This window comes from Pimephales promelas, chromosome 4 (assembly GCF_988280905.1).
Source record: "Pimephales promelas chromosome 4, fPimPro1.hap1.1, whole genome shotgun sequence".
Lineage (NCBI taxonomy): Eukaryota > Metazoa > Chordata > Actinopteri > Cypriniformes > Leuciscidae > Pimephales > Pimephales promelas.
Genome location: NC_142772.1, coordinates 19,943,351 through 19,965,514, shown reverse-complemented (window position 1 = coordinate 19,965,514; position 22,164 = coordinate 19,943,351). Strand labels below are relative to the sequence as shown.

Genomic DNA, 22,164 nt, shown 5'->3' with positions numbered 1-22,164 from the left:
TATGGAGATAATCCTGGAATGTTTTCATCAAAAACCTTAATTTCTTTTCGACTGAAGAAAGAAAGACGTGGACATCTTGGATAACATGGGGGTGAGTAAATTATCAGCAAATGTTTTTTTTTTTAAAAAGTGAACTACTCATTTAATGCTTCCTTATTGAATAAAATAGTTATTATACTATAAGTTTTTATATATAAATATTCACTGATCTTACGGACCCCAACATTTTGAATGCTAGTGTATATTACAGAAAAAAAGAAACAATTATATTAAGGAACACTTGTCTAACTACATTGGTTTCATGTTTACATCTCTGCTATAATGTTACACTATACTTTTGGCATGGTAGTGCTGTGTTGTTCTCGCTTTGGACAAGAGGATATGCCAAATTAATTAATCTAAATGTACATAGCAATGAATGAATATGCCAAAATGTAAATTTGTTTGAAAGAGAGAGTGGATATTTATGGGGGCAAATAAACATTAAAGCCAGTGGAATTTATGTATTTATTGTTTTAAATAACACATTTTTCCTCTTTTTTTTTTCCTTTTTTTAAACAGCATCCGTACAATACTAAAACACTGATGTAACAATGGTGACCCACTAGGTGGCAGTACAATCACATCTCAAACGTTTTTCAACAGCAAGAGTATGGAGCTTAACTTCTCTAACAAGACACTATATTTCATAAATAATTTAAGTATAAACATTGAGCAGTCACTCTTCACAAAAACAATGTTCACAACAAATATAAGAGATCACAAGAAAAAATGCGAAATGCAAAAACAAAACAAAACAAAAAAACACAGGATGAAGGCTTTCCTTTGCAGTTACTTAATTGCACTCTGATGACTTGTTCTGGTTTTTAAGGGGGGGAAACAACAAGATCCCACTGTACACCGATTTAGGCCATTCGGCCAATCAAACGATCGTGCTTCGGAACCGGCCAATCACTGCCTGCGAAACTCCCAGTGTTCCAAATACAATCGATTACACTCGTCACAGTATTGTAGCAGCTCTTCAGCACTGGCAGTAGTTACACAATGACGTCTCTACAGTAGCAAGTCTTGGTATGGAAACGTGCGCATCTGGAGTGTTGGCATGGCTTCTGTAGCAGTTGGACAGTGAGGCCCAGAAGGTATACAATTCAATTTCATCAAATGAATTATGTGTCCAACACTCAAAGCAAATAGAGACATAAGTGTTTCTGCATATCCTTCATTTGCTTTGAAGCTCTCAATGAAATCACTGCTGATGTGCATTCAGCAAAAGAACCAAGGCTCAGGTTAAAATCCAAATCACAATTCCATTGAACATACTTCTGGTTTTTAAAACCAAGTCAGGTGAGTTGATTTATGGCACCGTCTTGCTAAACATACGACCATACCAATATTTTTGGGTCGAAACAAAATCTATAGGGAAGCCCACAGTATGTATGGCAAAATATCTGATATTGGTGTTGGTTCTGAGTCATATCTTTGGTCAAGGATAAAACAAGGACTAGAGGGAACTTATTTGTTTGGCAAAGGGACAAAGCTAATAAATGTAATCTTGAGAGGAGCCATTCTGGAAGTTCGTTTGAGTGACCAGGAATGAGACATGGCCCACTTTAGCACTTATGCAACATCCATTTTCCAGTTCACTCAATGAGAGCCACTCACTCTGAAATTAGTCTGAAAGAAGATGAAACTTTTAGCATAAATATTTTGGTGTCTCTAAAATGCACTCTTCAGGATTGATGTTTTGAGTTCGTACATTAGGTAGATATTGTACCAAGCGAAAGAAATTCTGATTGTCATTTTTTTTTAAAAATGGGCCGAACTTCCGATACAATTCCAAAAGGTCAAACGACGGACAAATTCCCATTTCTGAATTAAGTGCACTTCAACCTACGTCTGCTGCGTTCGCCTGAATTCTTCACTTTGTTTTTGCTGATCAACGTTACTCAACAGTTCAGAGTGCTAGAACTAAAAATACAGATAAAGTGAATGTCTAGTCAACATGATCCTTCTTTAAAATGTCTATGAAAATCACTATGCCAGCCACGTCGTGAAAACTGTTCAGCACGGTTCTACAGAGTAAAATGGTGAGGCAAGTACCACTCGTATATAGAGACCTAAAAGAAAACGCACTGAGTGTACCAAGAAAGATTATTGAGCGCTTGTTCCGTGGAACACTGTTTTCTAGTCGCAAAAACAAAACAAAAAGAAAATAAAAATAAAGTGCATCCATTAAGTTTTCCTCTCCTGAGGACAAAAACATGAAATCTCCAAAAATTCACTCACAAAACTCCACAATATTCAGCTCTCTTGAAAACATCATTTACACCAAATGTACAGTCTAATGAAGGTTCGTATTCTAACATTCATTCTCCACACAGACAGTATATACAAAGTACCCTTTGCCCAGAGTACTGACTTTTTACAGTCTCATTTTCCATCTTCGAAACAGTTATCAAAACACTGTACGCATTATAAAAGCACAGTGACGAGGAAGCCGGTTAGCAGTGCGTTGAGGAGTAAAGAAAACGGCCTCAGGCCAGCGGTCGAGTTCGGAAAAATATGCCAGCGCTCCTTTTTGGGGTGCAGAGTCTCCATGTCCTTTAGGGCATTGTATGCGGCAGTGGTGAAGTTGGCATCTCCTGTGGTGAGCAGGTCAAACACGCAGGAGTGGAAATAGATGTCCTTAACCTCCAGTTGCTCCTTGCACTTCCGGGATGCGCTTTCGAGGGTGAAGACGCCCCTCTGGGCTTCGACCCTGGCCTGCTGCTGGAAGCCGGCCTGCTGGAGTCCCAGCATGGGCATCTGAAGATGTCCGTCTTGGTCGATGCGCTCTGATGTGGGGCAACCGTTCATGCAAAGCTGCAGGTCCTGCGTTTCATCGAAGGCCATGGCAAGCTCCTCTGGCATACGCACGGCTAGCGTCAGGTACCGGCCCTGCTGGCGTACGATGATGGTGACACCGATGTACGCGGCGTGGATTTCTACGTGTCGCCCGGGCGACTTTTCCAGGATCCAGATGCTGCGGGTTTCGCTGTCGCCCCCGCTGATGGTGCCGTCCACGAAGGCGGCTGGAAGGTCGTCTGTTACGGCCTGGTAGACCTTCTGGTCCGTGCATTCTTGGTATGGTTTGAAAATTATTGTGACCTTAAAAGAAGAACAGAGTGCATAGTTGAACTCAATCATGAACTCAAATTAGTCATCAAAAAGAAAAATGACCCCATTTCTATTTTCTAAATGCAATATGGATTTTATTGTGAACAATTCTCACCCATTCATGTTTCCTGTAGTGCTTTCAAATCGATTAATCGCAATTCTAACATAAAAGTTTGTTTATATATATATATATATATATATATATATATACCCAGATAGCAAACTGACATTGAATCAACGTGGAAATATGACATCGAAACAACGTTGATCTGACATTGTTTTGCTCATCGAATTAACGTTGAACCAACGTCAGACGCGTCATTCTTTCAAAACTAACGGAAAATCAACTTGAAATCAACGCGTTGTTTCAACGTTATGAAAGCAAACTAATTTTCGATTTCATTTAGCTTTGAAGAATGCCGCGTCTGACGTTGGTTCAAGGTTAATTCGATGAGCAAATCAACGTTGTTTCAATGTCATGAGAGACGTCGTTTCCACGTTGATTCAATGTCAGTTTGCTGTCTGGGTATATATATATATATATATATATATATATAGTGTTTTGTAAATATTGCGTTACACCCTTAAAGGAGAACTCCGGCGAACAATGAACCTTTGATCTAATAAAACATCGGTACATAGTCAACCGTTCTCTGAGATTTGTTTTCATGATAATCGAATGTAAAGAGTTTTATCTCTAAAAACTGTTTAGCATATAATGCTAGTAATGGGGGCATTGAGTAAGTAAAAAGAAATCGCTAGTTTATACCACTAACAAGGCTCAAAATAGCCCCAAACTAATGCAATAACATAATGAAGCTCCATACATGCAAAACGAAGCATTGAGAACTTTGTAAGTGTACAGACTGTTTAATAAGAAGATACTTTATGAAGACAGTTCACTTCGCGTATACAGACAGGAGCCATCTTAAAAAAATAGTCTTGATAAGTCAAACCACGAACGTCGTGCTGAGTGAGCTGAACTGTATGAAATTCAACGAACTTCTGAACTGTATGAACGGCGTTCGGGGATCGACTTATCGAGACTATTTCCTAAGATGGCTCCTGTCTGTATACGCGAAGTGAACTGTCTTCATAAAGTATCTTCTTATTAAACGGTCTGTACACTGACAAAGTTCTCAATGCTTCGTTTTGCATGTATGGAGCTTCATTATGTTACTGTGTGAGTGTGGGGCTATTTTGAGCCTTGTTAGTGGTATAAACTAGCGATTTCTTTTTACTTACTCAATGCCCCCATTACTAGCGTTATACGCTAAACAGTTTTTAGAGATAAAACTCTTTACATTCGATTATCATGAAAACAAAACTCGGAGAACGATTGACTAGGTACCGATGTTTTATTAGACCAAAGGTTCATTGTTCGCCGGAGTTCTCCTTTAAAAGTAAATAATTGGGTTAAGAAAAGTAATGTATTATGTTACTTTTGCATTACTTTTTCTCACCCAGGAAGTGGCTTGTTTTTTTTAATAAAATAAAATCTCTCTTTTTAAAATAATCTGTTTCACTCACAATAAAGTATAAAAGATATAGCACTACTTCCATTGTATCACAATTAATGGTGAATAATGCATATAGTAACAGTGAAGTGCGTATATTCTGCATCACTAGTTGAGATGAACCAATACTGCTTTATGACCAATATCAGCTTTTTGACACATCAATAAATAAATGATCATTAGAAAACAAAAAAACTGCATTATTATTATTATTATTACCTTCATTAATAATAATAACATCAACATGCAAAGTATTAGTCCTTACAGTTCAGTCTGATGCTACACATTATTTAACTGTCAATTCGTTTTTTACTCTGTGTATTGTCTGTATTTATTGTCCATATTCACTGTTCTATTTTTAGCCCTTGTGACTGTCTGTTGTTTCCTGAAGGAACTGTTTCATTTTTTGTGAAACAGTTCCATCGCCATTTTTTTTTTTTTTTTTTTTTTGCCAAAGCTTATTGTTATTGAATGGCTGTTATTTGTTATTTACTTACTAATGCTGTACGTTGAATAATACTTCACAAAAATATATACATTAAAGATAAAGTTCACTTTGAAATTAATTTTTGATATGTTTTAGCTTACCTCAAGGGCATCCAAGATGTAGGTGTCTTTGTTTCCACAGTATTTTCAATTTTGACATTTTTCCGTCAAACTGGTGTTGTCTGTCAGTCATATAATGGAGGTTAAGGGGGTCCACCCTGGAGACATCTAAATATGTTTAGTGAAAGGTAAAACTTCCGAAATCTCCGTGTAAACATTGCGTGACGTAGACGAGCGAGAGATCGCTTCCGGCGGAACGTTGGACACGGTTCAGTTCGGTTCAGTTGGACTTCTGATTCAGATTCGGCTGTTAACAAGAGGTAAAAAACGATATAAATACTGTTCGTTTTCTCACACAAACCGCTCGTTTTGTGTCTTAGGCCATCAGTGTGTACTTACATTCACAAGTCATTAAATCATGTTTAATTTTGACTTCTCTGTGCATGCTCTTTGAGGTGGACCCCATAGACCTCCATATGACTGACAGACAACAACGGTTTGACCGAAAAATGTCAAAATTGAAAATACTGCGGAAACAAAGACACCTACATCTTGGATGCCCTTGAGGTAAGCTAAAACATTTCGAATATTAATTTCAAAGTGAACTATCCCTTTAAATAAATATCTACCTCAATAAAAACAAACAGGCATTCCTGAACATTCTCCATCTGCCATTGGTTGGACAAATAGATAGTCTCACAACAAATTCACGTCATTTATTGAGTCAGTTGCTCGGTTGGTCCAGTCAGGATGCATAAACAAACAGAGCAGTGTTTTGATAACACCACAGTATTAGTTTATGGAGCAATCAACATACAAATGGCCTATTTACAGTCTTTGCATGTTAAACTGGGATATATGACAAGATTTACGAAATAATAACACAAATCCACATTTAAAGAACAAAAGTTGTTTTACGCCCAATACTGAAAAAGAGAATTACTTTATCACAGTATAACAAGAAGATGTGGATTTGTGCAGTTCTTTAGAAAATTACACCAATTTACTGATCCACAACCCCTTTTCACCCTGCTAGTGTTAACCATAAAATGCACCCAGAATACAGTCCTCAGACTGTGAAACTCTAAGATTTGTGGGAAGCAAAAGCACTGGCTAACAAGAAGTGTGGCGTTACATTAGCGGTGGATGAATAGTAGCTTTGTACACAGGACAAGGATGAAAAATGATGACCAGTTGGCCACAAGGTGAGGCAGCTGAAAAGGCCTCAGTTAAGCGGTGTATGCTAATAATTACTTGCAAATGTTAAATAATGGCTCCCCACCTTCAAGGTCAAGGGGTCAAACGAGAGGTAATTAGCATGGGCGGACAAACCTGGCATTTGAAGCAACATCTGTGCAACGATGAGCTGAAATGTTTAAACTTGAGTACAAAATTGATGAGTATCTGACGAATCGGTCCAGGCTGTAATATTCTCAAGCCTCCAGATGTTTCACATTATAAAAATCTGTAAACATGCTGCTAGCAGTCAATATTCTGCATCAGCACATTTGAAATGGGTCTGTGTGTGTGTGTAAGCGGGTGTGTTTGACTATAAGCCCCAGACTCGAAAAAAAAAAAAAAAACTGAAGACAGAGGCTTCTTTCAAAGTCCTCTTATTATGGGTCACACCACAGCGCAGGCTACTTCCAGACATTAATGATATTAGAATTTCACAGACATGTTGGTCACAAGTGTTAGTCATAAGACTAGAGCTGTTTGCTTTGTTTAACTTGCACCTGTGAATACTTGGTCAAAGTTGAAAGTTATTTGGTCTTATCTGCTGTCTGCAGCGCTTTCTGATAATCTTATCCATATAGCCAGGTATATAGAGACATCGCACTTCAAACAAAGATCATAACAATGCAGAATCTTGTGATTTATAAAGGTAAAACAAAAAAAGCAAAACTTATTAATGAAACAAAACAAACCAACTGTATGCCTGCTATTCAAATTGTATCATGCAACATTGTATAACAGTAAAGATTTACATTTTTTCTTTAAAATAAATAAGAAAATCTCCTTACAATTTCATGTGAGCAAATTCATCTAAAAGTTAAGCTCTGAAATAACTTTTAATAAAGGATTTATTAATGTGGTTTAATGTTAAATTGTAACTATATTTTTAACATTTGTATAAATTATCATATTTTGAAAAAAACATGAATTAACAATGAGAAAAAATATATATTTCAATTAATATGAACCTAGATTAATAAATTATGTTTAAAACCAGTGCTATTTTAGTTCTCCACATCAAAAAAATACAAATTAATTATAAAATAAATATAAAAACAACTCACCTTATTGGTTGCTGTGGCACTGGATCCATATACCACTGGAACATTTGTGACCTGCACTGACAGGTAATTGTTATCAATGAGGGGCCATGCCCCTTCAACCTTACATGTCTGAAAATGGTCTCTGAAAGTCCTAAGATGAGGGTCCCCAAACAGGCCACAGAACAGATAGGTCGCTCTTGGGAGCTCTGGAGCCCCTGTCCCAGGCCGCAATGCTGGGTGATGGCGGCTGTGATAGTTGCACGGCTCAATGGGGATGATGGGATGGGTAGGCGATGTGGGCCCATCCTTGGAGCAGTTCCTCTGGCTCATGAGGTCACTGATGCCCAGCATGGCAGAGTGGAAGACCAGGTTGCCCCTGCAGCTCTTGGCGGTCCGCTGGGTGCAGGCGGAGTACGCCCGCAGCGCCTTACAGAACTCAGTGTCAAAGCCATCCAGGGAAGGGTTCAGATGGGAAGTGAGAGAGACGAAGTCACTGGTGCACTTTTGGATGCGGCACTGTGGAGTTTGGACCTGGCTCTCACCTGAAAAAAAAAAAGGGGAGACAGACATCGTTTTTTAACAATCTTCATTTCAAAAAACTAATTTGAATAAATATTAATTTATTCGAAAAAAGAAACTTGTACATATGATTAACAAATTCTATACACCTCTTAAATGATGAGCATGTTTTTAATTTATGATTTAAATTTAATTTCATATTTTTAAATGTCAGCGTAAAACAGCATGTCCTGATTCCATAACGAAGAAAAAAACTCATTTAATGAAAAAAACAAAAGCAAAAAAAAAAAACTTATTTAAAAGTTTACCATGGTATTTTACGATAATTTATTTAAAAAACAACAACAGCAATATTTTTTTTTCATAATATTATTAAAGGGATACTCCACACTTTTTGGAAATGGGCTAATTTTACCACTTCCCCAGAGTTAAACAGTTGAGTTTTACAGTTTTCAAATCCATTCAGCCGATTTTCTTATATTTAGAAGAATATCAGTAACCACACAGTTTCTGGTCTCATTGACTTCCATAGTATATTTTTTTCCTACTAATGGAAGTCAATGAGACCAGAAACTGTCTCGTTACTGATATTCATATCAGAAAATCGGCTGAATGGATCCGGAAACGGTAAAACTCAAGTGGAGTATCCCTTTAATATTTGAAAAAAATGCTTTATCAAAGTCATGTGGTGTAAGCAAGATACACAATGCACACAAAAGCAAATTATATCATATAAAGATGCCTGCAGATGCTCATGACTGTCAGTCATCAAGCCTTTTAAAATATCAATTATAAAACGGATAGTTCCGGTCCTTGATTCTGATTGGTTGAGCCGTGTTCTAAGCCGTTGTACTCAACAATACCGAATACATTAGTATTACTGCGCAACTGCTGTTTGTGATTCTTTGTTGCTGCATGTGTTGCTTGGCAACCTCTTTGGAGCTACATTGCTTGGTGGAAGAATAAATGTGTTATAACTAGGGATGCACCGATCCACATTTTTTCACTTCCGATCCGATCCCGATACCTGACTTTGGATATCGGCCGATACCGATACTTTTCCGATACCAGAGCTGTGTTTGCTTTAACATTATTTATCATTATTGTTGATTTTATATGATGCTGAAATAAACTCCTCTCTACAAGCAAGGATGATATGTACGTATGTATGTCAATATATATATATATATATATATATATATATATATATATATATATTAAACAATAGATATAAACAATAGATAGACAATTAAACAAAGATACACATTATACAGGCCTACACAGTGCTTTAATTTCAGGAAGGAACATTATTCAGGTATGGTCTAAAAAGAATAATAATAAAGTAATCAAAAGTTAAATAGCACTGCAAAGTTTATCATAGATAGATTTATGCTTATTAAAGCTGAAGTTATTCATTAAAGAGCTGTGAGTGATTTTCTCTTTGCCTTTTGTTGTTTGATTCTCAGTAATGTCGCAATTGTCACATGTTTATACTGCTGCCCCTTTAAGAACGAGTTCAGATTTCATAGTCTACTGATGCACCATATTTTCTCCCAACTATTTCCATAACTACGTTCATTTTAGACATAAACGGTGGTTTAAGTGTTAATCTCCAAGCCGGTCGTTTTGACATTTTTGTGCAGGCTACATTTGATCGTTTAGACGCGCATATGAAGCCCAGAGTATAATTTGCTTGTCTCGTTGCGGTCTGTTACGGAGCGCTCGCCGCATTGGGAACAGAATCTCTTGCGCAAATTTTGTGCTTTTAATAGCTCTTTTTATTATTAAAAGCGTCCCGCAATTTAGCAACAGCAGAGACTACATTTTACAACAATCACCGATCGTGCTGATTCTGTCATAAAGTTTTAGTTTTAAGGAGAAATGACAGAGCACCGCCGCGATGGGAAGTTGGCTAGACAGAATGCGGCTATTGTTTTTAATGTTTTTTTACCTCAATACATTCTTTAATGTTTGGAAATCAGACTAATATCACAGATCTAAAGTGTAACCAGGCTACGTTTCCTCTGTCGTCACGCATTAAGCAGGGCTGTCGTGTTGTGCGTGCTGTGGCACCGCGTGAGAGATCTCTCTCTTTCTCTTCTCTGGAGTGCGAATTGCAAACATGCATCACAGACAAATAGTTTAATTTATACGGCTTTGCATTTTGCTGTCTTGCTCTGCTGCGGTGTTTCCAGTGTGAAGTATTTCCACCATAGGATTTCCACATAGCGAACATGTTGGTAGTTCAATGCTATCCTGCTAGATGGCTGCAAACTGCGGAATGGATTTCCTGAGCGGGGGATTTCCTCATTGAGCCCTATTTTTTACAGTCTATGATTGAGCTGCACCTCCGTTCAGGATATCCATTCCACAGTTTGCAACCAGCTAGCAGACAAGCAGGCCCGGGGAATCCCTTTTGGAGTCATTTCAGCAGACAACGTTAAAGCGCAGACATGGATCATAAATATCGGATTTCTCCGCAGGTTGGATCGGAAAAATCCGATACGTGAATTACGCTGGTATCGGGTCCCGATACCGATACTGGATCGGATCGGCCCCATCCCTAGTTATAACCACTGATCTACTGTATATAATGATTATATAGGTCATTATGTAGATCAGTAGTTATAAAGTTATATTTTTTGTCACTGATAAAATAAATTGTAATATTTTGAATATTCATAAATTAATATTTTTATGGAGTAACCACAATGAATATTTTTATGGAGTAACCATTTTATAAAAGCAATAAGCCCCTTGAAGCAGTGTTTATAATTGCTTTAATAATGTGACCTTTTTAAAGACATGCAAGGTTAGTTGTCATTAAAAAGCATATTTATGATATTTTCATTTATTTTCATTATTTGCAGATGTTCGTAAAAACATAATCTTTGCCTTAAAAAACCATTTTGAAGAGAATGATACAGAGTGCACTGTAAAATACATATATATATATATTTTTTTTTTAAATAGAATAAAACAAGGATAATTGGAGTATGTCTTTTAACACTATTTCAGTTTTTCTTTTACCCTCATTTAATTCAATGCGTTACTTGCCATTTCTGAGTAATTATTTGTCAAATTTTGCAATTTCTAAGTACATCAATCATTTTTCAGTTCACTCATATCATATGTATCCACGCATTGTAAGGAAAACGTATGTTATTACTTTGTACTTGATGGTTACACACACTACATGACATTTTTAAACTGTCATTCACCAATTTAAGTCATTAAACTGAAATGTGTCTTTAAATTGGTATAAAAGTGTTTCAAAACCATATGAAACCAACATGAATTCAAAGAGTACATTAACTTGGCACATGTGTTGCAAACTAGACATTTAAAAGAATATAGTGACTGTGTTTACACCCAATTAAACACATGAACAATGGACTACAAATACAAGCTAGAATCTTCTAACAGCCATTGTTGTGGCTCGTGTCATAAACCAGTTTAAACTGCTTAACCATAATAAGGTGTGCTATTGGACTGTGCTTTTCCTCACGACGTGACTCCATGTGTGTTTTACATTATGGTCTAGAAACATTAACAGTCGGCTCAACAAGTGTGTGAAACCTCCTGTTATCTACAAAGGAGAATGCTTATGACCGCAATAAAATCAAATAAAACGGCACTTCAAATGAGAAAAACACTTTTCTGGCCCGCTGTTATACACACAAAAGCAGCAAATGTGCTTGTAAGCACAAAAGAGTCATGGCATGCAAGGTAAATGCAACTGTTTACCTCCTAAAAGTGTTATAAGGGTGGTCAAAGAGTAACAATTAAAAGTGTATTCTTAACTACATACTCGCTTCACTTTTAATAACATTTTTAATGGTTTTGATTCGATTTCTATTCACAAGCTTGTGATTCGAATCATTTACAATTTCACTTCAATTCAATTTAATTAATTTGGATATATATTTCAAGTACAATATACGTACATTTTTCTCAAGGGAACAAATCTCTCTCAACTAATGTTAACTATACAGGAAAACCTGTCAGTTGATACTCGCGATGCACCGATATGAACATTTACCTTTAACCAATAGCCAGCCAGTAAGTATGTGTAATCCTGTTGCTCTCCACCGTAACAACACACAGAAACACGGCAACATAAATAATTCACAACGTTTTATTACAACAGTTTTCTCTTTAGAATATGACAGTTCCAAATTAATGTTGTGCATTGCTGTTTCAGTGTTGTGCGCAGAAGCTAAAGATGATCACCGGTCAACATGACATCATGACTTTTGCGTAAACATACACGCCACTTTCGAGTCAAGTGGCGTATTATCTCTACGCATTTTGAGCTATCCGCGTGTATCCGCGTGTATGCATGTATGTCTACGCCATTAACTTCCGAGTGATTCCGCGTGTCTGTACACGCCGTAAAATGTCCACGCGAAACGAAGCAAAATGTAGATCTACATCTGGGAAGCGATCTTTTTTTTTCCTATGGTAAGGGAACAGTCATAAATGCCATTAACCCCAGTGACGGTTAGGTTTAGGGACGGTGTTGAGGTAAGTCATATATTTATATATACAGTAATAACGTTAAGTCAACGGCGTTCATAAACACGCTGAAAAGCGATTATGCGTCTTGATAGCACACCAAAAATGGAAATACGAATTGGCGTGTCATACACACGCTACTTCATGAGATCAGTCTGCACCGGTAAACTAAAGTGCTTTACTACCACTTTAATGAATTAAACCAGACGCATCCAGCATCAGATAATTCATACCTGTAGACAAATAAACATAATATTACAATTTACAATTGCACAAACAAAAGGCTACTTTAAAAGCGAACTTGACTGTGCTATAAAGTTGTTCCTTATCCCATAATAACGCACTAAAACATGGGTGTACAAAGAATACACAACATTCTTTTACAGTAGTATATGTTCGTATGTTGCCTATATGGCAGATTTGTGGTGCACTTAACTGTTTTTTTTTAAGTGATTCCAATCATATTTCAAGCAATTCAAAACCCATTATGGCGAACAATGCGCATTTGAAGCATCTCCGCTGAAGGAATTAAATACAGTATTTATCTGCTTTTTTTATATGGAGCAAATTTTTTTATCGGGCCGATAACGATAACATTAAAAATATACTGGCTGATACCGATATCGTGGATCCCTAGTTGGCTAAAATTAACAACTGATTTGTGAACAAACATTTAAATTGCACAAAATATATTTTTAATAATATTAATAATATATATTATTATTATATACAAAATTATAATCATTTTTTAATGATAAAATTTTGTTTCTATTCTAATTCTTTCTTTGAAAATATAAACATTTAAATGTTGTCTATCATAAAAAAATGTCACGAACTTATGAACTTATTCCAATACATTAAATATTAAAAGGACAGCTTAAGTAAAAATATATAATATGGTGCATATATTTATCAAAATAGTCCTCTCTATAGTTATTTATCTATGGCCATTGAAAGGATTTTCAATTTTTATTTACAAGCTGTTTTATTGATACGTGAGACATGATACATTTCAGCAAGATTTACTGCATCATTCAACATACCTTCTGATGTTCATTCTTGTATATTTCATGCTTTAACTAGTAGTAAAAAAGGTGATTGGTTCATTTCACACTACAATAAAACGCCATTCACTGATTGAATTTTGTTATTTAAAGGTGCTCTATGCGGTTTTTAGCGGCCTCTAGTGGTGATGTTTCAGAATGCAACAAGAGCGCTCGTGCTCGTGTGCTTGATCTCAAGAGCGAGCATTCACTACCGGCCACACGGAGACTTTCAACGCAACGGAGAAAGCATCACACACAACATGCTGGAAACTAATGTAAACTCCCAATGAAGTTAGAATAATAGGCTACTTTTATCAGCTTGACGTTGAACTAATGCTCTGTGCTCGTACCATGATAATGTTACTATAAACTGCATTTAGCCGACATGTGATGTTATATAGCATAAGTCATTTCACTATTCGTGTATCTTTCACAATCAGTAATGTCAACATAGATGAATGTATAATATGATAACGAAAACGACTAGTGAACAATTTCAGTGTAACAGTAAGATCGTAGGAAGTAACACTACTGTACTGAACGTGTCTGAAAATGTGAATAAACAATATGATAGTAGTGGTGTGACGACGTTAGTCAGTAGATCTAGTAAATAAAATAAGTTACATCCTAAATCACCGACTTTTTGTTATCCTGGAACATTCTTTTGTATTCATTTCATGTTTCATGAAGTTTAAGTTTACCTTGCTATTTCTCTAGCGTTTACTAATATGTTGTACTATGTTGCCGATGTTGATCCGCGTTTTCGTCCGATCAGATTCACGTTTTGCCTGACGAGCTTGAGCAGATAAAACTTTTTTGTTTTTATATTTATGTGGAGTTTTTGTTTGAGTCTGTGTTGTGCTGGATGCAGGAGGTTTTAGGGTGTTATCGGACTCGTGTCGTCAGCTGAAGTGCCGTTGGTCGCATAGACTGTATATCAGTCCCTCCAGAAAAACGCGTTTATGCGATCGCTGAATTCAATGCAAAATCAGCCAAAGTCCGCATATTTATGCGGGGGCCGCATTTTTTCAAATACGCCGCACTTTCGCCGCATAAATTGCCGATTTCCGTGCAAAATATGCGGGGTTTGCATAATTTCATAATCCTCGCATTTTCGTTGCAAAAAAAGTCACATGTATCTTAGCAGAAAGTTGAAAAATGTTGCGTTTGCTTCACACAGGAGCAGCCATTTACCCCTGTTTCCATGGGAACGTTATGAAGTGACGCAATTACGCGACGCCAGACAGACTCACGATTGACATCTCACAAATCGAACTCGTATAACTGTCTGTCACACGTTCTACTGTCACATCGTTACTTAATAAACAACATAAGATAAAAGAAGTAGCATCAAACAGAAATTACACGCACACATGGGGCGTTCGAGGCGCACATATAACACTGCAGAGAGTTCAACAGGGAGCGCGCAGCTCTTAAAGGGGCCACACCTTATTTACACTCTTACAGTCTGAAATAAAACAAGATGTTTTCCCAGCACTTTCTATGATGTAGTATGCTTGCTTATCAAAGGAAGTAATAAGAAATGACTCTTATATTAACAGGATGTTGGGGAAATCACTTTTTTTCTCTTTTTCATCAAACCGCAATTTTTGCAAGTTCCCTCAATTTTTGCAAATTCCAGCAATTGCATCGCATAAAATTGCATAAATATCCCACGTATTCCATCGCATTTTTAAAGAAAACTGGCCACATAATCAATCAATTTTTGCCCGCAACAATCACAAAAAAAACTTTTTTCGCGTTTTTCTGGAAGGACTGAATACTATTATGGTAAATGTTAAATATAAATTGCAAATTTTTTCACAAATTTTTGGAGATTACCACCACAAAATCAGTCATTTTGATCGCAAAAATCACAAAAAAAAATCGTGAAATCCTGGAGGGACTGGTATATAAGGATAGAGAGGCTCGGGAGCGTGCATGCACGTCACATCTGATGGATTTCGCAGGAAATCTGACCCGGAGACCTCGCATATAAATATGAATATTGGCCTTCAGAGGTAATATCAAAACCCGAAAAGGGGATCATTGCAATGTGTGATTACAACCCCTTCAAACACAGGCAATAAAAAAAAGGATTCATTTTATTAAAAAAAAGTTACATATAGGACCTTTAAGATGGGAAGCACGTTAAATGACGTTTAGTGAGGTTATGTTCACCAATCAACTGAGCAGCACAGACTAAAAGATGGATTCTTGGGATTTAAGTATCCATATTGGTACATCAAAATGAGAATTGATTAAAATCGAGAAAACAATATTTTCAACCCAGTCCTTTTGTATACAAACTTGTCGAAAATACACCCATCGTGTCATGCGACGCCTCAATTTAGCCACCAATGACATGGCACAAGCAGAAAAACATCTCCCAGAAAAGGACGACAACCTCCACACTGCATCACTTAATGTCTTAATGCCTCACTTTTGAGTGCGGCCCAATTGCATTAGCTCAGAGAGAGGCCGTCCTAATCTGATATCAGCTGCAGGCTCTCCATTAACACGCTTGTGATGACTCTATCTTACACAGTCAGGGCCACCCATTTCTGCCTGCCACGCCAATAACTCCCACCGTAGTGGATTCAAATGCATCTGATTTGATTATCGGATGACGCGCTGCTGCGCAGAGTGCTTGTAGCGGATCGGCCGATCCGAGTTTGAGCTGGAGGAGAAGGAGGCATGACAAAGCGCAGGCTGGATTGTGTTTCAGAAACATGCTGTAAGACAATACGGTAGCCTGGCCGAAGCCATGTTGATGTTGTGCTAGAAAGACACTGGCTGGAAAGGGAGAGGAAAGAGGCAGTCCCCGCTCCCATCCACCTCCCGCTGTGTTTTATCAGGCAAGGCTCCAGTGACATCTGTACCAGAACAAAAAAAAAAAAACTCAAATACTTGGCAAGGCATGCAAGACAAAGCCATCTCCGACCGGCACATTCCCATTTATAGTCCGAGCGGATGCTCAAAGCAGATGCGAAGCAAGTAATATCGATGAATGAACAAACAGCGGTTTTGCTCGAAAAATAAAAAATCGTGACCCGGGTAAGTGGGCAAGGGTATGAAACGACAAAGGCCATGCTGCAAATGTAACCGTATTAGGTAGGTATGTCCTACATATCACAGAGAAACAGAGAGGCTTTTCATGGAGTCCCACTGGCCATATGTGACCTCGCCGCCCATCAAACGCATGTGCCTCCATTGTTTGTCTCAGCAGCATGGTGTGTGGTGTTAAGGGGGGATGTCTGTTTTATAATCTATGATATTTTGTGAGGAACTGGGTGTAATCTTACTGTATAGACTAGACCACAATCCAACTCACAGCAATCCTGAAGATTAGTTGTTTTTACTGGTGGCTTGTTGAAATGCAATTTCGTCAGCAGACAATCCCCTTAAAAACTGGTGTAAGTGACCCAGTGCAACTGAATTCACAGGCATATCTTAAGAAAAAAAAAATGCTAGTAAATTTCACAAACAATTACAAAGAAATGACAAGAAACAGATTGTATTAGACATGAATTTTAAAGCAGAAAGACCAAAATAGCATTTTCTTGTAATAACTAATTTATTTACAACTTCAAATCCTTCTGACTCTCTGTGCAAAACACTTCGGATGAATGTCTTAGGGGACACCCAGTTGGGGGCAGTAGATCCTAAGCTAGTACTGGCAGACTAGAGGGGGGAAATCAGACTATCACACTTAGTGTTAGAATGTCTCAACGTCCTGACAAATGTTAAACCTAAACCCTGAAATGTCTCACTTAACCGGGTCTTTGGCTAATGTGGTAGAATAAGCAAATGCACATGGGCTGTAACTGACGGTAATAATAATTTGACTCCAGTTTAAAGGGAAAATTGAATATTCACAACACTTTTTTATTCATAATATGTCTTTAATATTGAAATGAGATTGAATTAAATTATTTATATGAGTAAACCGCGATTTGATTGCATATTATTTCAGTCAAGATCATAAAACCAAGTGAACAGTAAAACACAGGACTCGGAAAACACAATGTTTGTTTCACAGGCTCAGCTCATTTCAGTCGGGGTGATCCGTCTCATTTCGAGCACAGTGCACACCCTTGTTGCTATTAAGTCGTTGGAAATATTTTCTCAGGGTGGCCTGCCGTTTGAGCAGCCATTCTCAGCTGTAGAGGGGCCCAAAGAGTGTGTGCGGAGTGAAATTTCAAGATGTGGAATTTGGCCAGGGCAGAGAGGTCAACAGGCCCACCCCTTCTCCAGGAGTCAACGTGAAGATCTGGAGAAAGCAGCAGGTTCCAAGACCCAATGTCTAAATGACATCTCCAGCCTTAAACTCAGAGCTCACACTGTATTGCACCTGAACTTTGGAATCTGGTTTAATATGTTAGTTTGTCAACCTTTCATTTTTGTTCTTAGTTGTGACTTCAAGCATTTCGTAACCGTATTACAGCAAGAGACAAATAAAGAACATCATGGTTCTGGACAGTAGAATGATTTGTCACAGTTAAGCACAAACAGCATCTATTAAACTAGTTTTAAAAGGCACCTTTTTACAGGTAGCCTGTAAAATCTCACAAGCCCTATAACAATAAAGCACTATTCCAGACATGAGAAAAGAGAAAGTAAAAAATTAAAATAAAGAAACCGAACAGCTTCAACTGTCTCTAGCTTCTGCCAAGATTATAATCCAATCAAATACCACCAAGGGGTAGATATATTTGGGACTAAACCAATTGAGATACGATACAGCTCTGCTATATAGATCTAATATCAAAAAATGAAATCAAAGAACAACAAGCATGTGCTTGTTTTTAAAACAAATTACTCTTTGTATTCTTAAATGATTGTATTGCCAATTGAAATATTACTGAATATAGACTGCTGTTCGAAAAATATATGATATGTTTTTTATATTACATTATATCTTTATTAAATGGCAGCTAATGCAGACAAAAACGTAGAGTTGTAGAAAACTGAAGCCTACCAAGCGTTATAAATTTAAAAGCACAAAAGGGACAATAACACGTGGATTGCAATGTGTCACACTAAGGCAATTTCATATTCAGTAAAATGTGTTCATTCAGAATTTGCCCTTAAATTAAGTTTCATATATTTAGATTTAGTTTTTTTAAATATATTTTGTTTTGCTTCATTGAAGAATAGTGAAGTGCATAGTGTCTGTCCGCCCGGCCGGGGTCCATGTTAAATTAATTACGAAGGTGTGACTGCTCAATGGACACCCAGCAGCATTCCATATCCTCTTAATTCACAATGGCATTAACACAGGCTATGGCCAGGACACCCAAAGTGGAGCACTTGACAAGGTGCCAAGGAAAAACAGGGCACCAAATTTGTAGTCTTCACAGTCTCCAGCTCAGAAGCCAACCAATTGTGAACGAAATAATTTAAGACTTGTCCAAAGTGGTCAAGGCACCAAACGATCTGAATTTAGGCTTTTAAGTAGCCTACGGTAAGTAGGCTACGTAAATAAATAAACAAATAATTGCTTATTACACCAACTGAGCAGTACATGGAATATTCAAAAATATATAATAATTCAATGGGCTAGCCTACTGCAAAAAAAAAAAAAAAAAAAAAAAGAAAGAAAGAAAAAAAAAAGAAAAAAAAAGAAACATAAATAAATAAACATACAGATCAAAAGCTAGATGTCAGCGAACAAATATGATGACCAAGACTTGGCTATTATTGCAACTGACAACATGCTGCCTGCTATCGCAATGACAAAAGCAAACAACAAATAAAAACCGAATCAAACAATAACTCGTGCATATAACGAGAAATTAATTAATATTACGATCACTCATAAATATTTAATATCCTTTAAAAAGCAACCAATCCAGTGAAGTGCAAATGGACGCGTAAATCAATGCACTAGGCTACATTTATTAGGAATAAAGATAGCCTGCAATAAGTGTAAGAAGAAGACACGGATGGATGAAGGACACTGCCTCAGACTGTAAAACCGTCACATAAACAACTATAATTCACTTTTTCTGTAAGGACATACCTGAATTAACCAGCACTGACATAATTTAGCACGTAAATCCTATTTAATATACAAGCGACAATTAAACAGCTCCAAACACAAAAGCTACTTTTAATATTCCTTACATTCTAACTTAACGTCCAATGAATCATGCATAAAAGTGGAAAGAGCATGCTAGTTTACCTATGCGAGTGAGAGAGGAGAGGGTGCAGAGCACTAGTAGATGTAGTACCGGAGAGATGAGGCGCTCAGCCCCGGGGTAGTAAGATCCTGCTCTCCCCATACCCATCCATCCATCCAGAGAGACTCAAGAGTACTCCACGGGTCAAGAGATCGGGCCTCGCTTCTCCCAACTTGTTCACGGGACGCGGAACTCTGTTAAGACGCGACTACTTTTTTAGGTAACACACACCGTCCATAAGAGAAACAAAGTAGCGATTTTGGCAAGTCCGATGCAAAACACTTCAAACGGGAGAAAAAAAACCCCAGTTATTTCATTTGTATACGCTTATCTAATCGGCGAAAATAGTCAGTCCAAAAGAAAGCTGTAAACGTGCTAAAATTAATCTGCGCCCCGCGATCGCCCGATTCATGTTGCCTACACATCAGATTTATCCGCCACAAGGAAATCTAGCCCTGTCTTTCCCCAATGATCGATAGTGAATCAACCTAACCCAGAGTTTAGCGGAAACCCCGCCCACACTGACACACAAAACCCCGCCTCCTAAACCATACACCCCAGCCGCAGATTGACAGCAAGAGCTCTCACTTTCAGCAGGGAGGAAAATAGATGAGTTTTGGGTTTCTTTTATATTTTTTAGAGGAAACCCGAACAGAGACTTAAATAGTATAAATAATTCTTTGTTTTTATTACATTTGGAATTTAATTAATTCGGCACCAAAAGCTGGAGAGCAATTTGGAAACTAACAAAAAATTAAAACAGAACCTAAATGAAATAATAATAATAATAATAATACCTAATAATAATTAACTGAAATAAACAGTTGGGGGACTCTTTTAGCATCTATTATACTAAAAAAAAAAAATACATTATTTTTATTTTAGGTTTTGATACTTGGTAATTTTATACTTGCCCTCATTAAAGGGGTGGTTCACTGCTTTTTTTCTTTGCATGATTGTGTTTCTGGTGTGCAATATAACATGTATTTGTGTTTTTTCTTTTTAAAAATGTCTTATTTTTTAAAAATTTAAAATAATTAAAATAATTTAATATTTTAAATATAAACTTATTTAAAATAATTTAATATTTTTAATAATTTCCTTTATTGTAAGCCTCTTTTTCCTCTGTCATTTGAACGACTGGTTTACATCCTTACACTGTAAAAAAATATTGATGGTTTAACTTAAAAAAGTAAGTAACCTGGTTGCCTTAAAATTTTAAGTTGATTTAACTGGAAAAAGTGAGTTAATACAATGAAGGGGATTAATTTAACCATCAGAAACTCAAAATTATATGCTATCTGAACTAAATAAATTATTTAAGTTGATTTGACAAAAGAAAAAATGTTGTGATTACTACACTGTAAAAAATATTGTTGGTTTAACTTAAAATAAGTAAGTAACCTGGGTTGCCTTAAAATTTTAAGTTGATTGAACTGGAAAAAGTGAGTTAATACAATGAAGTAGATTAATTCAACCATCAGAAACTCAAAATAATAAGTTATCTTAACTAAATAAATTATTATAAAGTTGATTTGACAAAAGAAAATATGTTGTGATAACAAATCTTGAAAATATTTTAGTCTATGAAATATAGTTGTCAACCCTCCCGTTTTTTTTTCCGGGTTTCTCACTTTTAAATGAAAACACAAATGTAAAAACACACACACACACACACACACACACACACACACACACACACACACACACACACACACACACACACACATTTCATAATGTTTTTCTCACCTTTGATTAACACGTGTGCAGCCCCACTCACATTTCACAGCCATGTAAAAAAAAAAAAAAAAAAGACTACATAACTTTATCTAAACTTCTTTTAAAAATTGAACTGTCGTCAGACCATGAACACCTCTTCATTTTACACTACCGGTATTCAATTCAAAAGTGTTCAGGTGTGCACATAGAGTACGGAGCCCCCAAAGGGACATGGTGAAGGAAAAATATATTTGTCGATGGTTTTGCGTTCCCTTGCTAAACTTTTGCAATCCAGAGAATCTCAAAAGAAGAACACAGCGCAAAGTTTCTCGGGGAACGCAAAACATTTGCGAGAGAACGCAACTGCATCAGAACGCAACTGAGAACCGCAACTGCGCGACTTATTATTTTTAAGCTACACATGTAAAAAAATACTGCAAACCTAAACTTAAACTAAAATTATACAGACTTACAGCCATAAAAGTCACAGTGAAAGTTACACCCGTGAAAGCTAACAAAAACTAAATTGGAAGGGCACAAATAAAAAAGTATGTATTATTATGGTTTAATGTTATTGCTAAAGAGATGGCCTAACTGAAATAATGTTTCTTGTATACTTGTATAACTATAGTAAGACTATATTATGGACTAACCTGCAGGTTGTTGATGATATAAACAG

General features: G+C 36.8%; 1 protein-coding gene across 1 annotated transcript; it reads right to left on the bottom strand.

Annotated features, from left to right (window-relative positions):
• Positions 1-493: 493 nt before the first annotated feature.
• Positions 494-20,260, bottom strand: rgmb (repulsive guidance molecule BMP co-receptor b). Its single transcript, XM_039662392.2, has 3 exons — positions 19,769-20,260; positions 7,520-8,040; positions 494-3,147 (listed from the first exon to the last, which is right to left on the bottom strand). The coding sequence occupies exons 1-3, from the start codon at positions 19,872-19,874 to the stop codon at positions 2,473-2,475; spliced, it is 1,302 nt and encodes a 433-aa protein (XP_039518326.1). The 5' UTR covers positions 19,875-20,260; the 3' UTR covers positions 494-2,472.
• Between the last annotated feature and the right edge of the window lie 1,904 nt (positions 20,261-22,164).

What these genes read in the sequence shown, in the direction of transcription:
- rgmb (XM_039662392.2), bottom strand. Translation starts at nt 19,874, where the DNA reads ATGGGTATGGGGAGAGCAGGATCTTACTACCCCGGGGCTGAGCGCCTC. An exon ending in CTCCTCTCTCACTCGCATAG is followed by an intron (nt 8,041 to 19,768) that starts GTAAACTAGCAT and finishes TTTTTTTTTCAG; the next exon opens with GTGAGAGCCAGGTCCAAACT. An exon ending in GTGCCACAGCAACCAATAAG is followed by an intron (nt 3,148 to 7,519) that starts GTGAGTTGTTTT and finishes TCTTCTTTTAAG; the next exon opens with GTCACAATAATTTTCAAACC.